Here is a 23314-nt window from a genome sequence, read left to right on the forward strand (position 1 = left end):
CTCAGACATTTCCTAGCTGTGTGACCCTGGGCAAGTCACTTCACCCCCATTGCCTAGCCCTTACTGCATTTCTGCCTTGGAACCAGAACACAGTATTAAATCTAAGATGGATGGTAAGGGGTTTTTTAATTGGAAGAGAAAATGAGTCCACAGAAAGACTCCCTTTGGCTACTGTGTGGAGGCTGGGTTAGAGAGCAGAGTCTAGGTCTCTCAGTGTCTCTTTTGGAAACTGTTTTCTGATCCTACCTTGTGCAAGGAGGCAGGATCGATTACACACAATCTGTGAGGCAGAAGGGGCCTCGGCCATCACCTAGGCCAGATACATGAGAGGTTTCTAACTATCCCCTACCAATGGCCTCTCCTCGAAACACAGAAGAGACTTCCCTTGGGAGCTCCACTGATACCTTTAGTGGGTACCTTGTTACATATGTAGAAATGGAGAACATAATGTGATTTCCTGGACCCCTCCTACTGTGGGATACAAGGAGGGTCCGGGATTTCTCCAGTGCAGGGAACTGCCCAGTGTGGAAATTCACTTCGGCGTCCCTTACAGAATTCCCTAGAGCAGTGCCATCACGCTGAAATCAAAGCAAGGGCCACTACCTAAGGCTCCCTGGCAGGGCATATATTGACTTAGGAAGCCACACAGGTTTTCTTTTTTTTTTTTCTTTAATAAATAAATCAAAATCCTCAAATCAAACCGAAATTACAGTTTAATCTGGTTCAGTGGCATAGTGGGCCACGGAGGGGTAAAATGATTTACCCAGAATCATCCAGCCAGGATGGGTCAGAGGCAAGGCTTGGACCAAGGCTTTCCTCACTTTGAAGACAACTCTTTCTTTCCATCACACCATTATACACACACACACACACACACACACACACACACACACACACACACACACACACTGTTTCTTTAACAAAAGCCCAGTGGTCTCTCTCTTCCACTCGTTCTAAGCCTTTAAGCACACTGGAGCCCTTTGGGGTAAATTTACACGAAGGTGTACATGCCTGATATCTGAGCTCCTTTGCAGAGGGCACGTTCTGAAAGGGGCAGCTCCCTCCGGGCCACTAAAGGCATGACAGGAGACAGTGAATAATGTATCAGCCCATTTGAGCCTAACAGCAGCCACACAAGGGAAGTACCACTCAGTATAATTATCACCCCCATTTTAATAGATGAGGACGGGGCGCTCAGCGGTTACATGACTCACCTGGAATTGCATGGCTGGCTAGTATCTAAGGTGGGGCCCGAACCCAGATTTCACGTGTCTCTAAACAGCACACTTTCCCCGCAACATGCAGCATTTCCTCTCAGGGAAAAGACACCAGCTTTGCAGAACTATTAGAGAGGAGAAACTGAGTCAAGACAAGCTCATGCTCCTGTGGTCTGATTTTCTTGGAATGTTTTATCAATGGAGGCATTGTTGCATAATGATATCTGAGGGTCAGATGACCTGATTTTGGTCCCTGGTTGGGACAATGACTAGACTAGGGTCACAGACAAATCATTTCATTTCTTAGTCTTAGCTTCTTCAGCTGTCAGAGTAGGATGATCGCTGAGATCAAATCCTGCTTCTGCCACATACCATAACCTTGGGCAGGGTCCCATAACCTCTAGACCTCAGTTTTCTCATCTGTAAGTTGAGGGAGAAATGGTCGTTAAGGTTCCTTCCCGCTCTCAATTTAGGATCCAAAAAAATTCTGGTAGGAAAAGCCCTTTCTTTGTGAACCTTGAAGAGGTAGAGAAACATGGTCTATTGTTATGGTAGAGAGGGGAAAGTAGAAATGAGATGGCCGATTACCATACCTGCTCTGTGGCCCCACATCTCCAAAGGGGCTCTGGTGCCGCTTATTTTATCATGGTTCCCAAAGCAATTGGGGAACAAATCCTAAAGCCTTAGCTGTATGATCCTGACTAAGTCACGTAACTTTGCTTGCCTCAGTTTCCTCGTCTGTAAAATGAGCTGGAGAAAGCAACGGCAAGCCGCTTCAGTATCTTTGCCAAGAAAACCCCGAAGGGGGTCACGAAGAGTCGGACGCGACTGAAAAACGACTTAACAACTAAAAGCCTGTCATTTGCTCGGTCCAGACCTTGGCCAACTCTATTACATGGGGATTAACTGCACATTCTCAGCTCCACCTAGCGGTGGTAGGGGGGCATGGTATTCGGTGCCGCGTCCATCCGTTCACGTCCGGCTCTCCGTCTGAAACTGACTTAGCAATTTTGAACCCCCTCAAGTTTTCCAATAGAAAGCAAGCTCCGCGAGGCCAGGAATCGGGGCTTATTTCAGCTTTGTAATGCCACAGGTATGCCTGAAGTGCCTGCTGGATGGTCTCCAGCGGGCTGCGTGCTCGGGCTTCCAACACGAAAAGCTGATCGACTTTGCCCTCGAGTCAAAAGAGAAAAGGCGCCGTCTGGGGGAGGGACGGGGGCCAGGAAAGGAGCTCGGAAGGAAACGAGGGAGGGGGCGTCCGAGGCACGCCACACGGAGAGAAGGCAGAGAATCGCTGACAGAGGAGCAAGTTTCTCTTTGGCTCCAGCCCCGGCGTGGCTCCTTTCAGGCCGGGCTGGGAGGTCCTCTTCTTCTGCGACCCTTCCGCACCGTCTCCTAATTCGAGGGCCTTCCCTCTGGCTTGCTGAGTTCCTGTTTGTCCAGTCTCTCGCGTATTTGCGTGGAGACGGCGTCGGACACCCGGTGGCCTTTCATAAAAGCTTATCGAGCCACGGGGAAACGGCGGTCATGTGACCGGGGAAGTCTGGCTGGAGTCGGGGTGTGAAGGGATTTCACGGATAGATGGATGAGTTTATGCTGGAGGCAAGAGGGGATCGTTGGAACCTCAAGCACGGGGGATGATGTAGTGCTGCCGGCATTTTAGGAATATCACTTGGGTTGCTACGGGGAGGATAGAGCGGAGAAGGAATAGACCTACTGCAAAATGAGCCCCTGGAATGCTATGGCAATGATTCAACCTGAAGGGCCCTGATGACTAAAGAGGAAGGAGTGAGGGGCAGCTGGGTGGCTCAGTACATGGAGAGCCAGGCCTAGAGACAGGAGGTCCTGGGTTCAAATTTGGCCTCAGACACTTCCCAGCCCGGTGACCCTGGGCAAGTCACTTGACCCCCTTTGCCTAGCTCTTACCACTCTTCTGCCTTAGAACCAATATACGGTATTGATTCTAAGATGAAAGGTAGGGGTTTGGGGCAGCTGGGTAGCTCAGTGGATGGAGAGCCAGGCCTAGAGATGGGAGGTCCTGGGTTCAAATCCGGCCTCAGCCACTTCCCAGCTGGGTGACCCTGGGCAAGTCACTTGACCCCCATTGCCTACCCTTACCACTCTTCTGCCTTGACTCCAAGACGGAAGGTAAGGGTTTAAAAAAAAAAAAAAGAGGAATGAATGGAAGACTCTAGGTCTAAACTGTCACAGTTATACTGATATACAGTTGCTGAGGACAGCTAGGCGGCACTGTAGTACACAGAGCATCCAGCCTGGATTCAGGAAGACTCATTTTCAGGAGTTCAAATGCAACCTGGGACACTTACCAACTGCCCTGAAGACAGGCTAACTCTGTTTGCCTCAGTTTCCTCATCTGTATAATGAGCTAGGAAAGGAAATGGCAAAACTCTCCAACATATTTGCCAGGAAAACCCTGAATGGGGTCACAAAGAGTTGGCCATGACTGAAAAACAACCGAACTACAACAATAATATGTGTGTATGTGTGTGTATATATACATATGTACACACATATACACATATTGTTTTGTAATTGTCACAATATTTTATCAATAAGACTTGACAATTGATTGGACTTGGGAGGGAGGGAACTGAAGTTGAATAGAATAGAATTGAATGAATGGCAAGGCACTATGGTGGGTCTTAGACACACAGAAATAAAAATGACAATCCTTGCTCCCAAAGGATTTATAGTCTATCAGGGGAAATAATAAGACTACTAGATATAAGCTTTGAATTTGGAGTGAGAGGGGAGAAAGGAGCAAGCAATTTATTTTTAGCCCTAACCCTACACCTTAGAATCATTACTGGGTATTGGTTCTAAGGCAGAAGAGTGGTAAGGGCTAGGCAATGAGGTTAAGTGACTTGTCCAGGGTCACCCAGTTAGGAAGTGTCTGAGGCCAGATTTGAACTCAGGACCCTTATCTCTGGGCCTGGCTCTCAATCCACTGAGACACTTAACTGCCCATGTGTCCAATTTTTTTGAGCCCATTTGGGGTTTTCTTGGCAAAGATACTGGAGTGGTTTGCCATTTTCTTCTCCAGCTCATTTTACAGATGAGGGAACTGAGGTCATATTTGAGGTAAAGGTCTTCCTGACACCTGCCCTAGCACTCTACCCACTGCACCACTTAACTACCTTAAGGCTAGGGGATATAAATTCAAAGAATAAAACAAATCCCCCTTGTCAGGAGTCTTCCCTCCCATTGAAAAGCAGGAGACGAGATTAGGTCCCAGATCACGTAACCTGTAGATGTTCAAGGTCCAAGGCTTGCTGATTGATCTCTGTTGCTGCTAAAGATATATAGTAAGATGCCCTGAAGCCCAGAAAAGCTCTCATAGAAGCTGAGAGATGGATAAGCATATTTCAGCTGATCTCTTGGCTTGGATTGTTTGTTTTTCTCAACAAAATATACAGCGAACTCCTTTTACAAATGCTGGTCATTCTTTAAAAAAAAAAAATCCTTATCTTCAATACTAAGTGTAGATCCCAGCACAGAAGAGCATAAGGGTTGGGAAATTGGGGTTTCAGCTAGGAAGTATCTGAGGCTGGATTTGAACCCTGGTCTTTCTAACTCAAGGGCTTGCTCTCTATCCACTGAGCCACCTACCTACTCCCTACAAGCACTCTTTCATTGATTGTCTTAGAGAGTGGCCTGGATCACTAAGGAGGTTCAGCTAGCCAAAATGGCAGAAGTCTTCTTGCCTCCACAGCTGCCTAAGCCCCAGCTGGCCTTCCCTCCCAGAGGTCAGGGCTCATCCAGTGGTGTGAACGGCACTGGGCTGGTCCCCCTAGCCTTCTTTGCACGTCTCTTCCACTCTGCTGCACCTCTTGGCCTTAGGTTCCCACATCTTGTTGCTTCTATTCAGGGTTCAAGACTGAGGCCAGAAGAAGCCTGAGAAAACTGAGTTCCATGGTTAACCCTTGCAGAGATGGGGTTGAGGTTGAGGTGTTGTTCAATCACCAAGTACATTGATTCATGCCACTGGATGGCTTCTCAGGGCTGAGGAAAAGAGATCAGAAGAACTGGAAAACTAAAAGACTAGAAAGAACTCATCAATGATGGCTCTTACAAGGGTTGTAAGCAAAGCTCCAGACGTAGCTTATATTTGGAGAAGGTATCCTTAGATATCTGTTTCCCTATTGCTATTAAGTAGAAAAAGACTTCTGTGCTCTGTTCTGTCGTGTGTGATTCTTGGTGACCCCATCTGGAGTTTTCTTTTGCAAAGATACTAGAGTGGTTTGCCATTTCCTTTTCTAGTTCATTTTACAGATGAGGAAACTGAGGCAAATGGGTTTAGGTGACTTCTCTAGAGTCATACAGCTAGGAAGTATCTGAAATCAGATTTGACTCAAAAATGTGAGTCTTTCTGGCTCCTGGTCTTGCACTCTATCCACTGTACCACCTAGCTGTCCCTAGAAAAAGACTTAAGGTGGCTCAGTGGCTTAAAAATCAAGCCTAGAGACAGGAGGTCCTGGGTTTAAAGTCTGGTGTCATACACTTCCTAGCTGTGTGTCCCTGGGAAAGTCACTTAACCCCCATTGCCTAACTCTTCTCGTTCTTCTGCCTTGGAACCTATATATACACTGTTGCTTCTAAGATGGAAGTTAAGGATTTAGAAAAAGAAAAATGACTTGAGGGAGAGGGAACAATTCAGATACTGGATGTGCTTTTACCAGAAATGTAATCAAGGGGATTGTGGGCTAGCTCTGTGTGGAACTTGATGGCCTCTGAGGTCTCTGCCCATCTTGAGGTTCTGTGATCCTGAGTATTTGAGACGGAAGGCACCTCGGCAACCAGTAAATCCCACTGCTTCATAGATGACAATGCTAAGAGCTGAAGAAGGGCAATGTCTTGGCCCAGGTCTCACAGAGAGTTATTAGCAGCATCGAGGTCTAGATGCCAGGTCTCTGATTCTTAGAATGGTACTTTTTTTCCCATGACACTTAGGGTTACTCAAATCAGAACTTAAAAAAAAAAAATCTAAAGCATGAAAGATAAAAACTGGTTAACTGCTTGATGAGGATGTGATTGGGGATGTACACCCAAAAGGGGCAACTATCAATAATGTGAAAATAGGTCTTGATTGATGACACATGTTAAAACCAGTGGAAATGCGAGTTAGCTATGGAGGGGGGGAATTTGAGGGGGTGAAGGGGAAAGTAAAAACATGAATCATGTAACCATGGAAAATTTTTCTAAAAATTAAAAAATTTAAAAAAACTGGTTAAAATATGAGGTACGGGTAAGAAACAACAGGCTTCTGTGATAAAATACTAACCAAACCAGTCAAAAACGGGCCAATTGACCATTTATTTATTTTTAAATTAAAATTTTTAAAACTATTTTTCGTTGGTTACATGATTCATGTTGTCTCCCTCCCCTCTTCCCTGCCCCATCCCAGAGCCGACAAGCAATTCCACTAGGTTATACATGTGTTATCACTTGCTACCTATTTCCATATTACAATTGACAATTCAAATTACATCATGCACCTTCTCCAGTAATTTAACTTGAAATCAGGAAATAGTTCTCTGAATTTGAAATGATGACAATGGGTTTTTTTAATTTGAACATCTTTATTTAATTAATTTAGAATAATTTTCCATAGTTTTATGATTCATGTTCTTTCTCTCCCCTCATCCCACCTCCTTCCCGTAGCCAATGAGCAATTCCACTGGGTTTTACATGTGGGTGACAATGTTTTTAGGATCAACTCTGATGTCCTTCTAAATTTAAAAGGTCCTGGAGAATTTGCTTATGTGGCATAATCTCAATCATAGTAAGCTTTAAGAATGCAATTCTCTATGTGAGATTAGACCCTTTTGTCCCCCCTGGGGTCAGATTTTGTCTAGAACTTGCTGAAATCCAGGCATATTGTGTATATGATATCCCTTGCTCATAATTTGTGTGTGTGAGAGACATATCTCTTCTTACTCTTTATTTTTTAAACTAATTAGTTTGTTACATTAAATTTCCAGGTATTTCCCTCCTTCCCTTCCCCAGAGAAGGCATCATTTCACTATCCATCTACCTATCTGTCTGTCTGTCTGTCTATCTATCTATCTATCTATCTATCTATCTATCTATCTGTCTGTCTGTCTATCTATCTGTCTATCTGTCTATCAGTCTATCCATCCATCCATCCATCTATCTATCTAACTACCTATCTGTCTGTCTATCTATCTATCTATCTATCTACCTATCTGTCTATCTGTCTATCAGTCTATCCATCCATCCATCCATTTATCTATCTATCTATCTAACTACCTATCTGTCTGTCTGTCTATCTATCTATCTATCTATCTATCTATCTATCTATCTATCTATCTATCCAACCATCCATCTATCTACCTACCTATCTGTCTATCTATCTATCCCTCTATCCATCCGTCTATTTATGTATGTATGTATATATGTATCTATTTATCTATCCCTCTATCCCTTCATCTATGTATGTATGTATCTGTCTATCTCTATTAAACTATGTCTTGCTTGTTTCTTTTTATCGCTTCTTTCTCTGAAGGTGGACATATGCAAGTCTTCCCTTAAACAATATTTCTGTTGCTATATATAATGCTTTCTTGGTTCTGTTCATTTCATTCTTCATAATTTCATGTAGGTCTTTCCATTTCAAAAAATTAACTTGCTCATCATTTCTTACAGTGCAGTAGTATTCCATCACAATCCTATGCCACAACTTGTTACGACATTCTCTAATTGATGGGCATCCTCTCAAGTTTTAGTTATTCGCTGCTATGACTTGTTCTTGAAGATCCCAAGTTGGCTCTTGCTGACCATCATCTCCCTTTCTAAATGTTTATAAGCCATCTTTTCAATAATACATCTTTCTAAAATTTTGCCAGGAATTAAAATCTCATTGAGTACAGTCAAATAGAAGAGACATGTAAAGAATAGCAATGGGGATATTTGCTCAGGATGGGGAATAATGAGATCTGACCTCTTTAAGGTAGATTATTGATTAGCCAGGTTTGAATTCAGGAAGACACTCCATTCATAGGGTTCCAGTAAAATATCTGTCTGCATTGAAACTGCCTACAGTTGGAAGAGATTTCAAGTCTAATAGTTGCTAACAGTAGGCAAGGATACTGGAAGAATTTTATTTCTTGGCAAAATTTTAGAATGATCTATTATTAAAGGACTGACGTATAAGCATTTAGAAAATGTAGTAGCAATCACCGAGCCAATAAATGTTCTTCAAGGGCAGGTTATGTCAAGACTAAAGGAAGTATCTTGCATGATATACTTGGCTTTCACCAAGGCTTTGGACAAAGAGTGGATGTTGCACTCTTTTTTTTTTAATTCTTTTTTATTTTTTAATACATTTATTAATATTCATTTTTAACCTGATTACATTCTTCATACCCCTACTTTCCCCTTCACCCCCCGCTCTCCCCTCACCCATGGCTGACACACATTTCCACTGGTTGTAACATGTGTCCTTGTTCAGGGCCCATTTCCATATTGTTGTTACTTGCATTGGTGTGGTTGTTTCTAGTCCACATCCCCAATCATGTCCACCCCAACCCATGCGTTCAAGCAGTTGTTTTTCTTATATGTTTCCTCTCCTGCAGTCCTTCCTCTGAATGTGGGTAGCGTCTTTACCATAAATCCCTCAGAGCTGTCTTGTGTCATTGCATTGCTGCTGGTACAGAAGTCCATTACATTCGATTTTACCACAGTATATCAGTCTCTGTGTACAATGTTCTTCTGGCTCTGCTCCTTTCGCTCTGCATCAGTTCCTGGAGGTCTTTCCAGTGCACATGGAATTCCTCCAGTTTATTATTCCTTTTAGCACAATAGTATTCCATCACCCGCATATACCACAATTTGTTCAGCCATTCCCCAATTGAAGGGCATCCCCTCATTTTCCAGTTTTTTGCCACTACAAAAAGTGCAGCTATAAATATTTTCGTACAAGTCTGTTTATCTATGATCTCTTTGGGGTACAAACCCAACAATGGTATGGCTGGATCAAAGGGCAGGCATTCTTTTATAGCGCTTTGAGCATGATTCTAAATTGCCAGCCAGAATGGTTGGATCAGTTCACAACTCCACCAGCAATGCATTAATGTCCCAATTTTGCCACATCCCCTCCAACATTCATTACTCTCCCCTTCTTTCATTTTAGCCAATCTGCTAGGTGTGAGGTGGTACCTCAGAGTTGTTTTGATTTGCATTTCTCTAATTATTAGAGATTTAGAACACTTTCTCATGTGCTTATTGATACTTTTGATTTCTTTACCTGAGAATTGCCTATTCATGTCTCTTGCCCATTTTTCAATTGGGGAATGGCTTGTTTTTTTATACAATTGATTTAACTCCTTGTATATTTGAGTAATTAGACCCCTGTCAGAGTTGTTTGTTATAAAGATTTTTTCCCAATTTGTTGTTTCCCTTCTGATTTTGACTACATTGTTTTTGTTTGTACAAAAGCTTTTTAGCTTGATATAATCAAAACCATTTAATTTACATTTTGTAATTTTTTCTAACTCTTGCTTGGTTTTAAAATCTTTCCTTTCCCAGAGATCTGATAGGTATACTATTTTGTGTTCACTTAACTTATTTATAGTTTCCCTCTTTATATTCAGGTCATTCACCCATTCTGAATTTATCTTGGTGTAGGGTGTGAGATGTTGATCTAAACCTAATCTCTCCCATATTGTTTTCCAAGTTTCCCAGCAGTTTTTGTCAAATAGTGGATTCATGTCCCAAAAGTTGGGCTCTTTGGGTTTATCATACACTGTCTTGCTGACATCCTTAACCCCAAGTCTATTCCACTGATCCTCCCTTCTATCTCTTAGCCAGTACCATATTGTTTTGGTGACTGCTGCTTTATAGTATAGTTTAATATCTAGTACTGCTAGACCCCCTTCCTTCACATTTTTTTTTCATTATTTTCCTTGATATTCTTGATCTTTTGTTATTCCAAATGAAATTTGTTATAGTTTTTCCTAATTTAGTAAAGAAGTTTTTTGGTAATTTGATAGGTATGGCACTAAATAGGTAAATTAATTTGGGTAAAATGTTCATTTTTATTATGTTAGCTCGTCCTACCCATGAACAATTAATGGCTTTCCAGTTGTTGAGATCCAGTTTTATTTGTCTGGAAAGTGTTTTGTAGTTGTTTTCGTATAGTAGCTGTGTTTGTTTTGGTAGATAGATTCCCAAGTATTTTTTATTGTCTAGGGTGATTTTAAATGGTGTTTCTCTTTCTACCTCTTGCTGCTCTAATGTGTTGGATGGACGTTACACTCTTAACAGCAAATGGTGAGATAAGGGCTAGATGAGAGTATAGTTAGAGAGATTTTGAACTGACCGAATGGCCATCCTCGAAGAGTAATATTCAAAAGATTGATGTCAATCTGAGAGGAAGTCTTTGAGAATGAGCCAAATTCTGCTTGCGCAGACTTGATTAAGGAAATCTCTAGGTAAAGAAAAGTTATCAGTTTAAAAGGTCCTTGGGTAAATGTTAAAATAAGGATTGGTGTGTAAGGCAGAAAAGATGGGAAAATCCACAACTGACTCCAACCCAAGCTTTAGAAAGTAGTGTAGCCAAGTTCTTATACTGGTCCACAGAATACATGGCCTCAAACTCAGAAGGGTAGAAAGAGCAAAAGAATATTTTAAGAGACTGTATTGGTATAATAGATGGAGCACTAGACTTGGAGGCAAGAAAACTTGACTTCAAATCTCACCCTCATGCACTTAGTAGCTATGTGGCCTGGGGTAAATTTCTTTCTCTGAACCTCATGTTCTGCATTATGTAAAATGAGAAAACATCATCCACCTCTCATAGGCTATTCTGAGGTTCAAATGAGATGATAAAGATTAAAGTTTGCAAAACTTTCAGTGCCACATAAATGTGAGTTGTTATTGCAGCCTTCAGCACTCTAGCTATTCATCTTATTTTAGACTATCAAATGAGAACTGAATGCAGCACTCTACATAGGGTCAAATGAGAGCAAAGGACAGAGGGGACTATCATCAGAAAGCTATGCCTCTCGATGCAAACCAAGATCCCATCAGCTTTTTCAGCTCCTGCATCATACTACTGGATCATTATTTTTTCTTTTTTTTCTTCAACCCTTACCTTCTGTGTTACAATCCATACTAAGCATCTCCATATAAGAGCCTTACCAAGTATTGTTTCTAGAGTAAAAGAGTGGTAAGGGCTAGGCAACTGGGGTCAAGCAGTTCCAGGGTCATACAGTGTGATAATTGGATTAAGTCTACACTGCCCATCTTTAGATTTAATCACCAAAGGTGAGAGCACCTCCAATTTTGGGAGGTCTGTAACCCACGTGTGCTAGAGTAGGTGATGAATCAGAATCAACTGACTGCCCCCTAGGCAGTCCTATGAGAGGCGCCTATTGTAACTGGACACGCAAATTAGGGAGGAGGCACAGGAAGTGACGCATAAGAGACCCCTTTAAAAGGAGAAGGTCTTCTGTTGGAGAGGGGCTTCTGGTAAAGAGGGCTGCTGGTGAAGACGCTCTTCAGAGTCTTCTAGTTTTCCTGGTTCAGGGAGGAGTGCTGGCTGGAACGCTGAAACCTTGGTGAGACTGCTTTCAATATCTTCTTTAGAAGTCCACGTGGTGACTTTAAAGACTGAATCTTCCTGAACTTCTCTTAAGGAATTTCCCTTTAATAGACTCTGTGAATGAAGCAAAGCTCTGGGCTTCTGGCCCTCCGACTCTTGGCTGAGGGTTAATTAAATCTACCTGGATTAATTAGAGGATCGTAGTAATTTACCTACTGGGTTAGATTCTATTTCCTTATTTCCTCTCTCTCTTCTTAATTGTAAATAAACTTCCACAAAGTCAATTTTAACTTGAGATTATTCTTTTTTTTTTTAAACCCTTAACTTCTGTGTATTGGCTCTTAGGTGGAAGAGTGGTAAGGGTGGGCAATGGGGATCAAGTGACTTTCCCAGGGTCACACGGCTGGGAAGTGTCTGAGGCCAGATTTGAACCTAGGACCTCAATGCACTGAGCTACCCAGCTGCCCCCTTGAGATTATTCTTAATTGAGGATTGATAATTGTTCAATCCTCTGGTGACCAATTTTAATATATTCGACCCCAAAGCCCCTTTTATCCCCCCTTACAACAGCTAGGAACTATCTGAGCCCAGATTTGAACATGACTCATTATTCCTATAGTCCATGGAAAACCTCTAGATCTGTGATGATGAACTGATGGCACATGTGCCAAAGATGGCACACAGACACCTCTCTGTGGGCACAGGCACCATTCCCCCACCAGAATTAGTTACTAGATAGGCAGAGGGACTAGGGTGGAGCTGCTCCTTTCCCCTCTCCACCATGCCTCCCCACTTCTCTGCCTAGAAGAAGTGAGAATAAGGTGAGAAAGAAAGGTGAGAATAAGGAAGTGCTTATTCCCTCCCCTGAGTGGAATGCCTGGGCTACTCCCTCCCTTTCTCCCACCCCTATCTAGGGTAAGACAGCAGAGGGGGAAAGTGGCACTGAGTTTCTGGGGTGGGAGGACGGTGCAGGACACACAGTGTCTAAAAGGTTCTAAAAGGTTCTCCATCACTGCTCTAGATATTTTAGAAACTGACATCTAACTACATCTCTTCATCTTGATGTAAAATTGATTTTTTGAACCATATGGAAGACTTTACATTTGTCCCTTTTGGGTTTCCTTTTAATATATTTAGTCCAAAGCTTTAGCCCTTAAAGATCTTTTATATCCTTGACACTCCACTGAAGACCTCTTGCCAAGTTGATATGGAATCAATAACTATTCTTTAAGACCAACCATTCAACTAGCTCTGATTCATCTAATTGTATGACTCCCTAGTCCATATCTCTCATTTTCTTCATAGGAAGAGTATGACATCCACTAACAAATGCTTTGCTAAAATCACAATGCACCATACCTATAGCATTCTCCTGATTCATCAGTTTAGTAAAACCATCAAAAAAGGAAATAAAATGTTTCACATGGGCTTTTCTTTTTTTTTTTTTTAGAAATTTTTTCCATAGTTACATGATTCATGTTCCACCCCCAGCTTCCTCCCCACCTGTAGCCAATGTGCATTTCCACTGGTTTTAACATATGTCGTCAATGAAGGCCTATTTCCATATTATTGAGAGTTGCATTGGTGTGGTCGTTTAGAATCTACATCCCAAATCATGTCTGCATCAACCCATGTGTTCAAGCAGTTGTTTTTCTTCTGTGTTTCCACTCCTGCAGTTCTTCCTCTGAATGTGGGTAGCGTTCTTTTCCATAAATCCCTCAGAATTGTCCCGGATCATTGCATTGCTGCTAGTAGAGAAATCACATGGGTTAGTCTTGATGAAGCCATGCTGTCTCCATAATCTCTAATTCCTTTTCTAGATATCCACCAATTATCCCTTTAATGGCTCATCCTAGAATTTTCCCAGAGACTGAATCATTACAGACTTCATTATCTTCCCCCTCTCTGCACCACCTTTAAAAGAACAAATGAACATGGGATATTTGCCCTTCTCTGGTCCCTTTCTCCACAAGCATTCATATTTTAAAAGAGAAGAGTTAACAGGGACATAACTACTTTCAAGTATCTGAAAAGCTGCTGTGTAGAAAAACGATTAGACTTTGTCTGCTTAGCCCTTAAGGATGGACCTGAGAAAAATGAATGGAAGTTGAAAGAGAGGTGAATTTATACAAGTCTTGCTACCTTCTAGTTTTAGTTGTCTGGAAGTAGAACAGATGGCTATAAGACAGAGTGAATTCTCCCAGAATGGTGGTCCTTAAACAAGGATTGGGTAGTCACTTCTTTACTGATTATTTTGGCCCAGGATTGACAGCAGGGATATTGGATGGGGAGGTACAGAATATCTGATATCCCTTCAATTTTGAGATTCTCTTATTCTAGAATTCCAAGTGGGCTAACAAGGGAAATCTTGTTTGAGTACCAAATGATGAGCTCACCCTACTCTGATTGGCTTCACAACATATCACTATCCTGCTATTTCAGTTTAGCATGGAAGACACCCAATCCAATAACCTATTCTGGCCACCCACTGATACCTCTGTGGGTGGCCCTGTATGAGGTTATAGAGGAAGACTCCAGATAGTTAGAACCCAAAATTCCCCAAGTAGGTAAACACCCAGAAACTGGCACAAGGTAAGTCCCCATCATGAAGTAATGCCTTCTTTGTCTGATCCCTGGGGGATCTCTTAGAGTGTACAGCAGGTATTATACAGGAGGTATAATAATGGTCAAAATGTTTGCTCTCTGTGAGGTTTGTCCCTTTCCCCCAACCACAAGCCTATTCCTCAAGGAGGTGAGGGACGGGAGGAGGAAGCTGGAACAGCTGATGTGCTGTAGGTCAGGATGGGGAGATGCTGACAGAATTGCATTGAGAGTAGCCATGGAGGGAAAGAACTAGGGCTTGTTTGAACCACACAGCAATTGGCACTCTTGGAAGCAAGGAACTACACACCCAGTTTATTTGTTTGCTCTCAAAATTAAAAAAAAAGAGAGAGAGGAAAAATCTTGGGGTATAAAATCCTGAAAGGTCCATTATAGGATGTGAGCTCTCTTTAGCAATTCCAATGGGCAGAATTAAGCCAGGTCTTAGAGTTATGGTTGGTGTGGAGAGATTGGTCCCACTGAGGAAAAAATTTTGTTTTCTTTTTTAAGATATGGGCTTTGCCAAGAATAGCACTGTTGAAACCAAAGGTAATTTCCACTAAGGTGAACAGTGGGGAGGAAAGTTTTGGAAGCCCCTTCCATAGGATTCTCTTCTGTGGGTCTGCATCACTGAGTCTGAATAAACTGGGGAAGCTTTCTGATAATCCACTAATCTGATTAGAAAATATCCCAGATGTTCAAATACCCATGTTTTAAACTGATTTGTGTTTTAATTATTTCCTGATCCAGATGGAACATGATCTTAGTACACAAATGCAGCTTCTCTGAAAGCTAACTCCTACTCCAGTATGAGTTCATAATACCAAAGATTTAGAGGGAAGAACCAGAAAGGTCTTGGAGTTCAAACTTGTCATTTTACAGATGGGGAAATTAGGGTTCCAAGAGGCTAGATGTTTTAGCAGTGTTATATAGCTAGTAAATGTATGAGGAAGAATTTGAACTCAAGATCTCATAGCTACAAATGGAGCATTCTATTCATGCTGCCCCTTGTATCAGTAGGCATGAAAAGTCAGTGTCAGAGGATCTGTTCTTGTTTCTTAGCTATATGAAATGATCCAGAATTATACATCTTCTACTTGTCCCTGCCTGGTTTTAGCTCAGAAGCGCCTATTCTCCACTGAGTAGCTGTCCCCTGAAAGCCAGATTTGCAAGAAAGTAAAACTAATGCTACACTTTGGTGAGGCTGAGGAATCACACAAGGAGATTTGCTCCCTTGTATTTTTTGTGGTGAAGACCTGTGGCAAAGAAAGAATGTCACTGTCATCTAATGGTATGCTGGCAATTTGGGAATTGTGGGAGGAGGGCACTGCACACAATTAATAATGTTATATAGTGGCTGAGATTGAATGGTTAGACCAGTCTTGCTAGCTGAGCCTTAAATACAGGCAGAACAGACCTTTGAATAGTTAGTATAATTTGAAAAAGTGTTACCTAAAAATTATCTTTTTCACTCACCTGTCACTGATGCCAGAAATTCTGTCATTAGGGATTCATTCCTTTGTATCCAACATTTCTCTCTTCAGAGAACCTCTTTCAAAATACAGATAATCCTGGAAAGAATAACACACTAAGTCATTCATACTTTTATATAATGAATCAATTCAATTTTTCTTCCTTGACAATGGAAAGCAAGGGAGTCTTGGATGCCTTGGAAGGCAACACAGGACTGAAAGGGAGGGGACAGTGCGGAATGTTGAAGTGAGCATAAGGCAGAGAGGGGCAAAGCATCAGAGATGCATGGGGCTAGGAACCCCAGGGGTACAGTAACAGATGCTAAGAGGAGAAAAAGCCTTTCCAAGCTCAATTGTCATTCACAGCATCAACCTTTACTCTTAACTGAGGTTTATTCAAAACCTGGTCACTTTTGCACTTGGCATCCCCTTGAATTTCCCTGCTTTCCTGTGATGATAATTGACTGGTGTTTGTAATTAGTATGGAAATGTATTTATTTACTCATTCATTTGTTCATACATTCATTCATTCCTTTTGTCAAGGGGAACCTATGAACTTACAATCCCAAAGAAATCTTGCTGGACTAAACAGGGATATCAAACTGGGTTTGCATCTTTGCCCTAGACTCACACAGAATACATGTCCCTCCCCTGCCACCATCTTACAGCTGGGGGATCCAGTAATCTGACTGATAGATTTGGAAACCTGAAGACCTGAGTTCACATTCTGCCTCAGAAACTTGCTAGCTCGGTGACCTTGGACAAGTCCCCTCACCTTTCTCAGCCTCCATATTTCCTCATTTGTAAAGTGGGGATAGTAATAGATCGTACTTCACCGGGTTGCTGTGAGAATTAAATGAGAGAACATAAAGTGTTTTGCAAACCTCAAAGCATCATATAAATGCTAGCTATTATTATTATCATTCTTCTTCTTATTACAAGTGTATGTCACTGGTCCAATGGGGCATCAGAAGACAATGTGAGTGACTTTGGGTATGTCTATCTGCTCAATATTTTTTAAAGATATTGATAAGTTGGAAAGCATTTATAGGAGAGTCACCAGAATGGTTAAAGGCCTCAAGGTCCTGTCCTCAAGGAGCTTACACTCTAGTGGAATGAGGGGAGTTCAGTGTGGAAAAGAGAAAACTCGGTGGTAGGGGGAGAGGGAGAAGACCTACCAGCTGCCACAGAATCATAGAATTTAAGCTAAAAGGGACCAACCTTAGAAGTCACTCTGTTCAACCCAAACACAAAAGAAATCTCTCTAGCCTTGTTGTTGTCCTTCAGCCTTCCTCTTGGAAGAGGACTAATAACCTTACAAGGAGGATGTGCTGACGTGCATAAATTGGATTTAAGTAAAGCAGAATTGCATGGTCTTTGGCCTTACTCTCTCTTCAGAGTCATCAAGGACCAGGAGCAAGACAAAAGTCAGGATGCCCAGTGTTGGTCTGGGATGCAGTAGATGACCTGGGCATCTTTGATGTCTGTCCAAGCTCTCAGTGCTCCACTGTGCCTGCTTCCGCTGCCTCTGTGGTTCTTGGAAGAAACTATTCTCATTGTCCATTCCTCTGGATTTGGGGGAGCGGGAGCAGAGATCTTCATATGTCTGGGGTTGATACCCTCCCTAACTCACCAACAGGTTTGTGCCCATTGGCTACTCTTGACCAAGATTAGCCCATCTGCCAAGATAGATGGAGAGGCAGGCTGGGATGTGCCTGCTACAAACAGCTTTGTGGAGCCACAGGTGAGGACTGAGGGACAAGGGAACCCCAAAGGTGCACCAGCAGCCCTGAACAGGCTCAGCAAGTCCTCCCTCCAGGGATGCTAGTCCTTCCCGGACACTCCACACACCCTTCTTTCTCTCTGACATCCCCAACAAGCAATACCCTGGTCTCTGCTTAAAGGCCTCCAAAGAAGGGCAATACTCTCTTCAAGGGTTTAACAACACTTGTGTGGTGTGGCCCCAGTGGGCAGAAGTAGGAAGAATAAGGGCAAATTTCAGAGAGGCAGATTTAGGTTCAATGTCAGGGAAATTTCCTAATCATGAGAGCTGCCCCAAATGGAATGACCCTGCCTCTGGAAGTAATGGGCCATCCCCCTCACAAGGAGGAAATTGGTTCAAGGAAGTTGTGACTTAGCTATGATCAAGAAGCCAATAAGAGTCAGGGGCTAAATCTGATCCCAGGTCTTCCTTACTCCAAATTCAGCACCCTCCCTACTATGCGCTTACCAAGACCAGTGCCTGGCACAGAGTAGGGGCTTAACAAATGTTCCTTGTTATTTCACACCATCTCTCATGAATGATGGTCAATGATGACCATAGAACCCAGAGTAGTGTAGGGTCTTTCCTGATCTCCTCCGCTCTCCCACCTCCAGTTAATTGTGTTGCCTCTAAATTGCTTAGTATATATTTTATATTTACTTGACTCCCAGATTTAAAACTGGAAGGAGCTTTAAAGCTTACCCAGTCCTTCGTTTTACAGATGAGGAAACTGAGGTCAAGGGAGGTTAAACGAATTGTTTAAAGTCACATTTGTGAGAAATAACAGAGCTGACACTCAAGCCCAGAATGACTGACTATAAATCCATTACATCACTTAATGTATAAATGCAATTTTCCTCAGTGGAAGATAAACTCCTTGAAAGCAGGGACTGTTTTAGTTTTGTCTCTATATCTTCAGCACCTGGCAGTGTGTGGTACTTTTTTTTTTAAATCCATATCTTCTGTCTTAGTATCAATTGCAAGGCAGAAGAGTGTCAAAGGCTAGGCAATTGGGGCTAAGTGACTTGCCCAGGGTCACACAGCTAGGACGTGTCTGAGGCCAGGAGACTGGTATATGTTAAGAACTTAGTAAATGTTTATTGAATTTCTGAATGGTTAGATGAAAGGCAGGGGAATGCTTGTAGGACTTGGAGACATGAAATAGCTTCATATTTTGACTCTGAAACCTACTTGAGGCAGCTGATGGAAGAGTGGATAGAGCTCTGAGCCTGGAGTGAGGTAGATCAAATGAAGCCTTGGATACCAACTGTGTGACCTTGGAGAGGTCCCTTACCCTTTGTTTCCCTCAATTTCTTCAACTGTAAAATGAGGATACTAATAGCACCCACCTCACAGTTGTAACATTTAAATCAATGTCCAATACTCCAAGTGTTATATTTTATAAAGTTTATTAGTAATTGCTTGAAGTAAAGGAATAAAAAGGTAATTATCTAATGAAATAAGACCACATGAGCCTGCCTCTCACCTCACACCCCTCCAACAAACGGGATCACAGGAAGAGAGAGCAAGAGGCGAGGCTACACAAAATTTATATCCTGCTTACATCAGCACGTAACTGAGGAGAGTGGGGTGCTGGGAATTGTAGTTCTGGAGTTCGGATTCCAATTATACACAGTTGGGCAGCTAGGTGGTGCAGTGGATAGAGTGCTGGCCTGGAGTCAAGAAGACTCCTTATTTCCTGATTTCAGATCTGGTCTCTGACCCTAGCTGTATGACCCAGGGCAAGTCACTTAACCTTGTTTGCCTCAGTTTCCTCATCTGTCAAAAGAACTTCAGAAGGAAACTGCAAACAGCTCCAGTATTTCTGCCAAGAAAATCCCAGATGGGATCACAGAGTCAGACATGACTGAAATGACTAAACAACTACCTCACAGGGTTGCTATAAGAATTAGATGAGATAATATTTGTAAAATTTGCTTAACACATTGCCTGACGTGTAGCAGATGCTATATAAATACATATTCCCTTCTTTATTGTTTCCCTCTTGCTAGCTGTGTTAGCCTGGGCAAACACCTTGGGCTCTGTAGTCCCATTTTTCTAATCCATGAAATGAAGGTGACTGCCACACACCTACTTCCCTCAGTCTTGTAAGAAAAGAGCTTTCCATGCCTTCAAGAGCTCTAACATAGCATGGCTCTTAGAAAGAGGAGCTCTTAGCAAGGGACAAGACTTACCAAGATCACCCAGTCCAGTGATGGTGAACTTTTTAGAGTCTGAGTACACCTTTATGCCACATGTGAGCCCACCACCTTACCCCAAACAAGGGAAGGAGGAAGTGCTCCCACTGAGCTGCTGGGCAGAGGAGCAGGTGATATCCTCAGGTGCAGTAGAGAGGGGAAAGGAAGCAGCCCCCTCCGGCACACGTACCATAGATTCACCAACACAGAACTAGTCTAACATCTGTCTTATTTATTATCCTCATTTTACAAATGAGGCAGTTAAGGCCCAGAGGGGTGGCTTGTAGGAGGGTAATTAATCCAGTACTTATGGATGGGAGAGGGGTGGAGACCAGCTCCCAAATTGGGGAAATGGAAATTTCTGACATGATTTTGTGGGAGCTGGCTGTGTAACGAGGCAGTTTGACAGGTTCCCCCAGGGTTCTTCTTCAGCAGGAACCCAAATGAAAATGAAAACGTTTCCATTTTGCTATTGCAAAAGTTTGATGATCATTTAAGCAGCCCAATGTGCAATCAGCCTCTGTTAATGCATGTTTTTTGTGTTGTTTTTTTTTAAACCACCGTGCCTGCAGAAAATTGGAACTCAGGGAAGGTGTTTGGGAACATGAGCTCATTGCTTTGAATTTTGTCAATTAGGCTTTGATTCCTGGGTGAGTTTTATCTTTCCTTTGATATGTCGAATTTTGGACTCAACCCTTTAAGACTCTGATCACGTAACTTGCAATTCTAAAGTCGTCCCAAGTGAGGTCTCAGAGGCATGAAATGAAACTATTCTGTTCATTGAATAAGTCCTTAAAGGGGAACACAGAGGTATTGGGCTTAGGATCTTCCTCTGGACCTCATTCAGTAGCTACAAGCTCAAAGCGGTTTCTTATGGCTCTCCAGCAAGTTGGCTCTGGCTCAGGGTCATGAAGTCTTCCTAGTCATGTTTCCAAAAATCTGTAAGAAAAAAAATTTCTAGAAGTTTTCCTAAATAACAATCAACCAACAAACATGTTACATGTTTCCAATATAGCAGGCATTGTTTTGAGTGCTAGGGAAACAAAAAAAAGAAAAAACAAAAGAAAAAAAGTTTTTGCTCTCAAGGAGCTTGCATTCTTTTTTTTATCCCTATTAAAATTTTTTCCATGATTCTATGATTCGTGTTTTCTCCCTCCTCTCATCCCTCACCCCTCACAGAGTTGACAAGCAATTCTGCTGGGTTATACATATATATTATCACTTGAACCCATTTCCATATTATTCATTTTTTAAAATAAACCCTTACCTTCCATCTTGGAGTCAATACTGTGAATTGGCTCAAAGGCAGAAGAGTGGTAAGGGCTAGGAAATGGGGGTCAAGCGACTTGCCCAGGATCACACAGCTTGGAAGTGTCTGAGGTCAGATTTGAACCTAGGACCTCCCATCTCTAGGCCTGGCTCTCAATCCACTGAGCTACCCAGCTGCCCCCTATATTATTCATTTTTGTAAAAGATCAATCCTTTAAAACCAAAACCCTAAATCACATACCCATATAAACAAGTGATAAATCACATGTTTCCTTCTGCATTTCTCCTCCCACAATTCTTTCTCTGGATGTGGATAGAGTTCTTTCTCATAAGACTCACAGAATTGTCCTGGATCATTGCATTACTATTAGTAGCAAAGTCAATTACCTTTGATCATCCACAGTTTCTGTGTGTAATGATCTCCTGGTTCTGTTTCTTTCATTGCACATCAGTTCATGTAGGTCTTTCCAGTTCTTACAGAAATCCATCAATTCATCATTCCTTACAGTATTCCATCACCATCATCTACCACAATTTGTTCAGCCATTCCCTCATTTTCCAATTTTTTTGCCACCACAAAAACTGCAGCAATAAATATTTTTGTAGGAACAGATTCTTGCCGAGATTTTTTTTATCTCTTTGGGATATAAACCCAGTAGTTGTGTTGCTGGATCAAAGGGCATCATGCATTCTTTCAAGGCCCTTTGGGCATGATTCCAAATTGCCCTCCAGAATGGTCCGTTCAATTCACAACGCGACCAGCAAGGCATTAGTGTCTCAACTTTGCCACATCCCCTCCAACATTGATTATTTTCAAGGGGCTTACATTCTAAGAAGGAAATATTAGCCCCTAACTGTGAAGCAGCTTGGGCAACTAGGTGGCACGGTGGACAGAGTGCTGAGTCTGGACTCTGGAAGATTCATCTTCTGGCCTCAGCCACTTGCTGGTTATATGACCCTGGGTAAGTCACTTAACCCTGTTTGCCTTAATTTCCTCATCTGGAAAAGGAGCTGGAGAAGGAAATGGCAAACCACTCTAGTATCTCTGCCAAGAAAATTCCAAATGGGGTCACAGAGTTGACCACAACTGAAATGACAGAAGAACGACAACAACAAAAATTATCTCATCATGTAGCAAGAGTGAGGGAAACCTGATAGAAGCCCACATGCTATCCTGGGATCTGTACAATATCAAAAGGATTGGAGGAATGTATTTTCCCACCTCAATCCAACCCCTGAAGCTCAAGAATTTATGTGAAGACATGGGCAAGAATCCCATAGGTTGGAGAGGAACTGATGAACTGATATCTGAATTCTTAGAGAAAATCTCATATCAATGAGACAGTCAATCAGTTAATAAGCCTTCATTATGTGCCTAGCACTGTGCTAATCACTGGGGGTACCAAAAAAAAGCAAAAACAGTCCCTTCTCTCAATGAGCTCACAGTTTCACGGGCAAGACAACGTACGAACAATTCCATACAGTCGAGATACAACAGGATAAACTGGAGAAAATCAACAGAGGGAAGGAACCAGAATTAAAGGAGATCAGGAAAGGCTTCTTGTAGAAAATGGCATTTGGGGTATGATTTGAAGGAAATGGAGATAAGGAGCGAAAGAGTTACTGGCATAACAAACAGCCACAGATTCAAGGGCATTCTGGAATAATATTTGCAATTACCTCAGAAGATTATTGTGGAGGATCAAACGAGATGCTGTATGTAAAGCACTTTCTACATCAGTATCAACGTGAGTCGAGGCAGATGGGTGGCACAGTAGGTAAACTGCCAAGTCAGGAGGACTCGAGTTTGAATCTGACCTCAGACACTTCCTAGCTGTGTAACCCTGGGCAAGTCATTCAACTCTGCTTGCCTAGCCCGTACCCTTCTCTGCCTTAGAATCTTGAAAGAAACCAAGGTAGAGTCTTCTCTTCCTTGCCAAAGAAGAAGAAAGAAAGTAAAGATTTAAAAAAAATCAAAGTGAAACAGTATATACCTAAAACCATCAACAAACATCATATGCAATGGGGATAAATTGGAAGCCTTCCCAATAAGATCAGGAGTAAAACAAGGATGCCCATTATCACCTCTATTATTCAACATAGTACTAGAAACACTAGCAGTTGCAATTAGAGAAGAAAAAGAAATTGAAGGTATCAAAATAGGCAAGGAGGAGACTAAGCTATCACTCTTTGCAGATGATATGATGGTC

At 42.2% G+C, this 23314-nt stretch overlaps 1 protein-coding gene across 1 annotated transcript in view; it reads right to left on the reverse strand.

The window, feature by feature from the left end:
• Positions 1-991: 991 nt before the first annotated feature.
• Positions 992-23314, reverse strand: part of TXNRD1 (thioredoxin reductase 1) — a 115167-nt gene continuing 92844 nt past the window's right edge. The window contains exon 13 of the mRNA XM_044679142.1: positions 992-1071. Within this exon, the coding sequence (XP_044535077.1) occupies positions 992-1071 (80 nt within the window). The remainder of the gene's footprint in view (positions 1072-23314) is intronic.

This window comes from Gracilinanus agilis, chromosome 5 (assembly GCF_016433145.1).
Source record: "Gracilinanus agilis isolate LMUSP501 chromosome 5, AgileGrace, whole genome shotgun sequence".
Classification (NCBI taxonomy): domain Eukaryota; kingdom Metazoa; phylum Chordata; class Mammalia; order Didelphimorphia; family Didelphidae; genus Gracilinanus; species Gracilinanus agilis.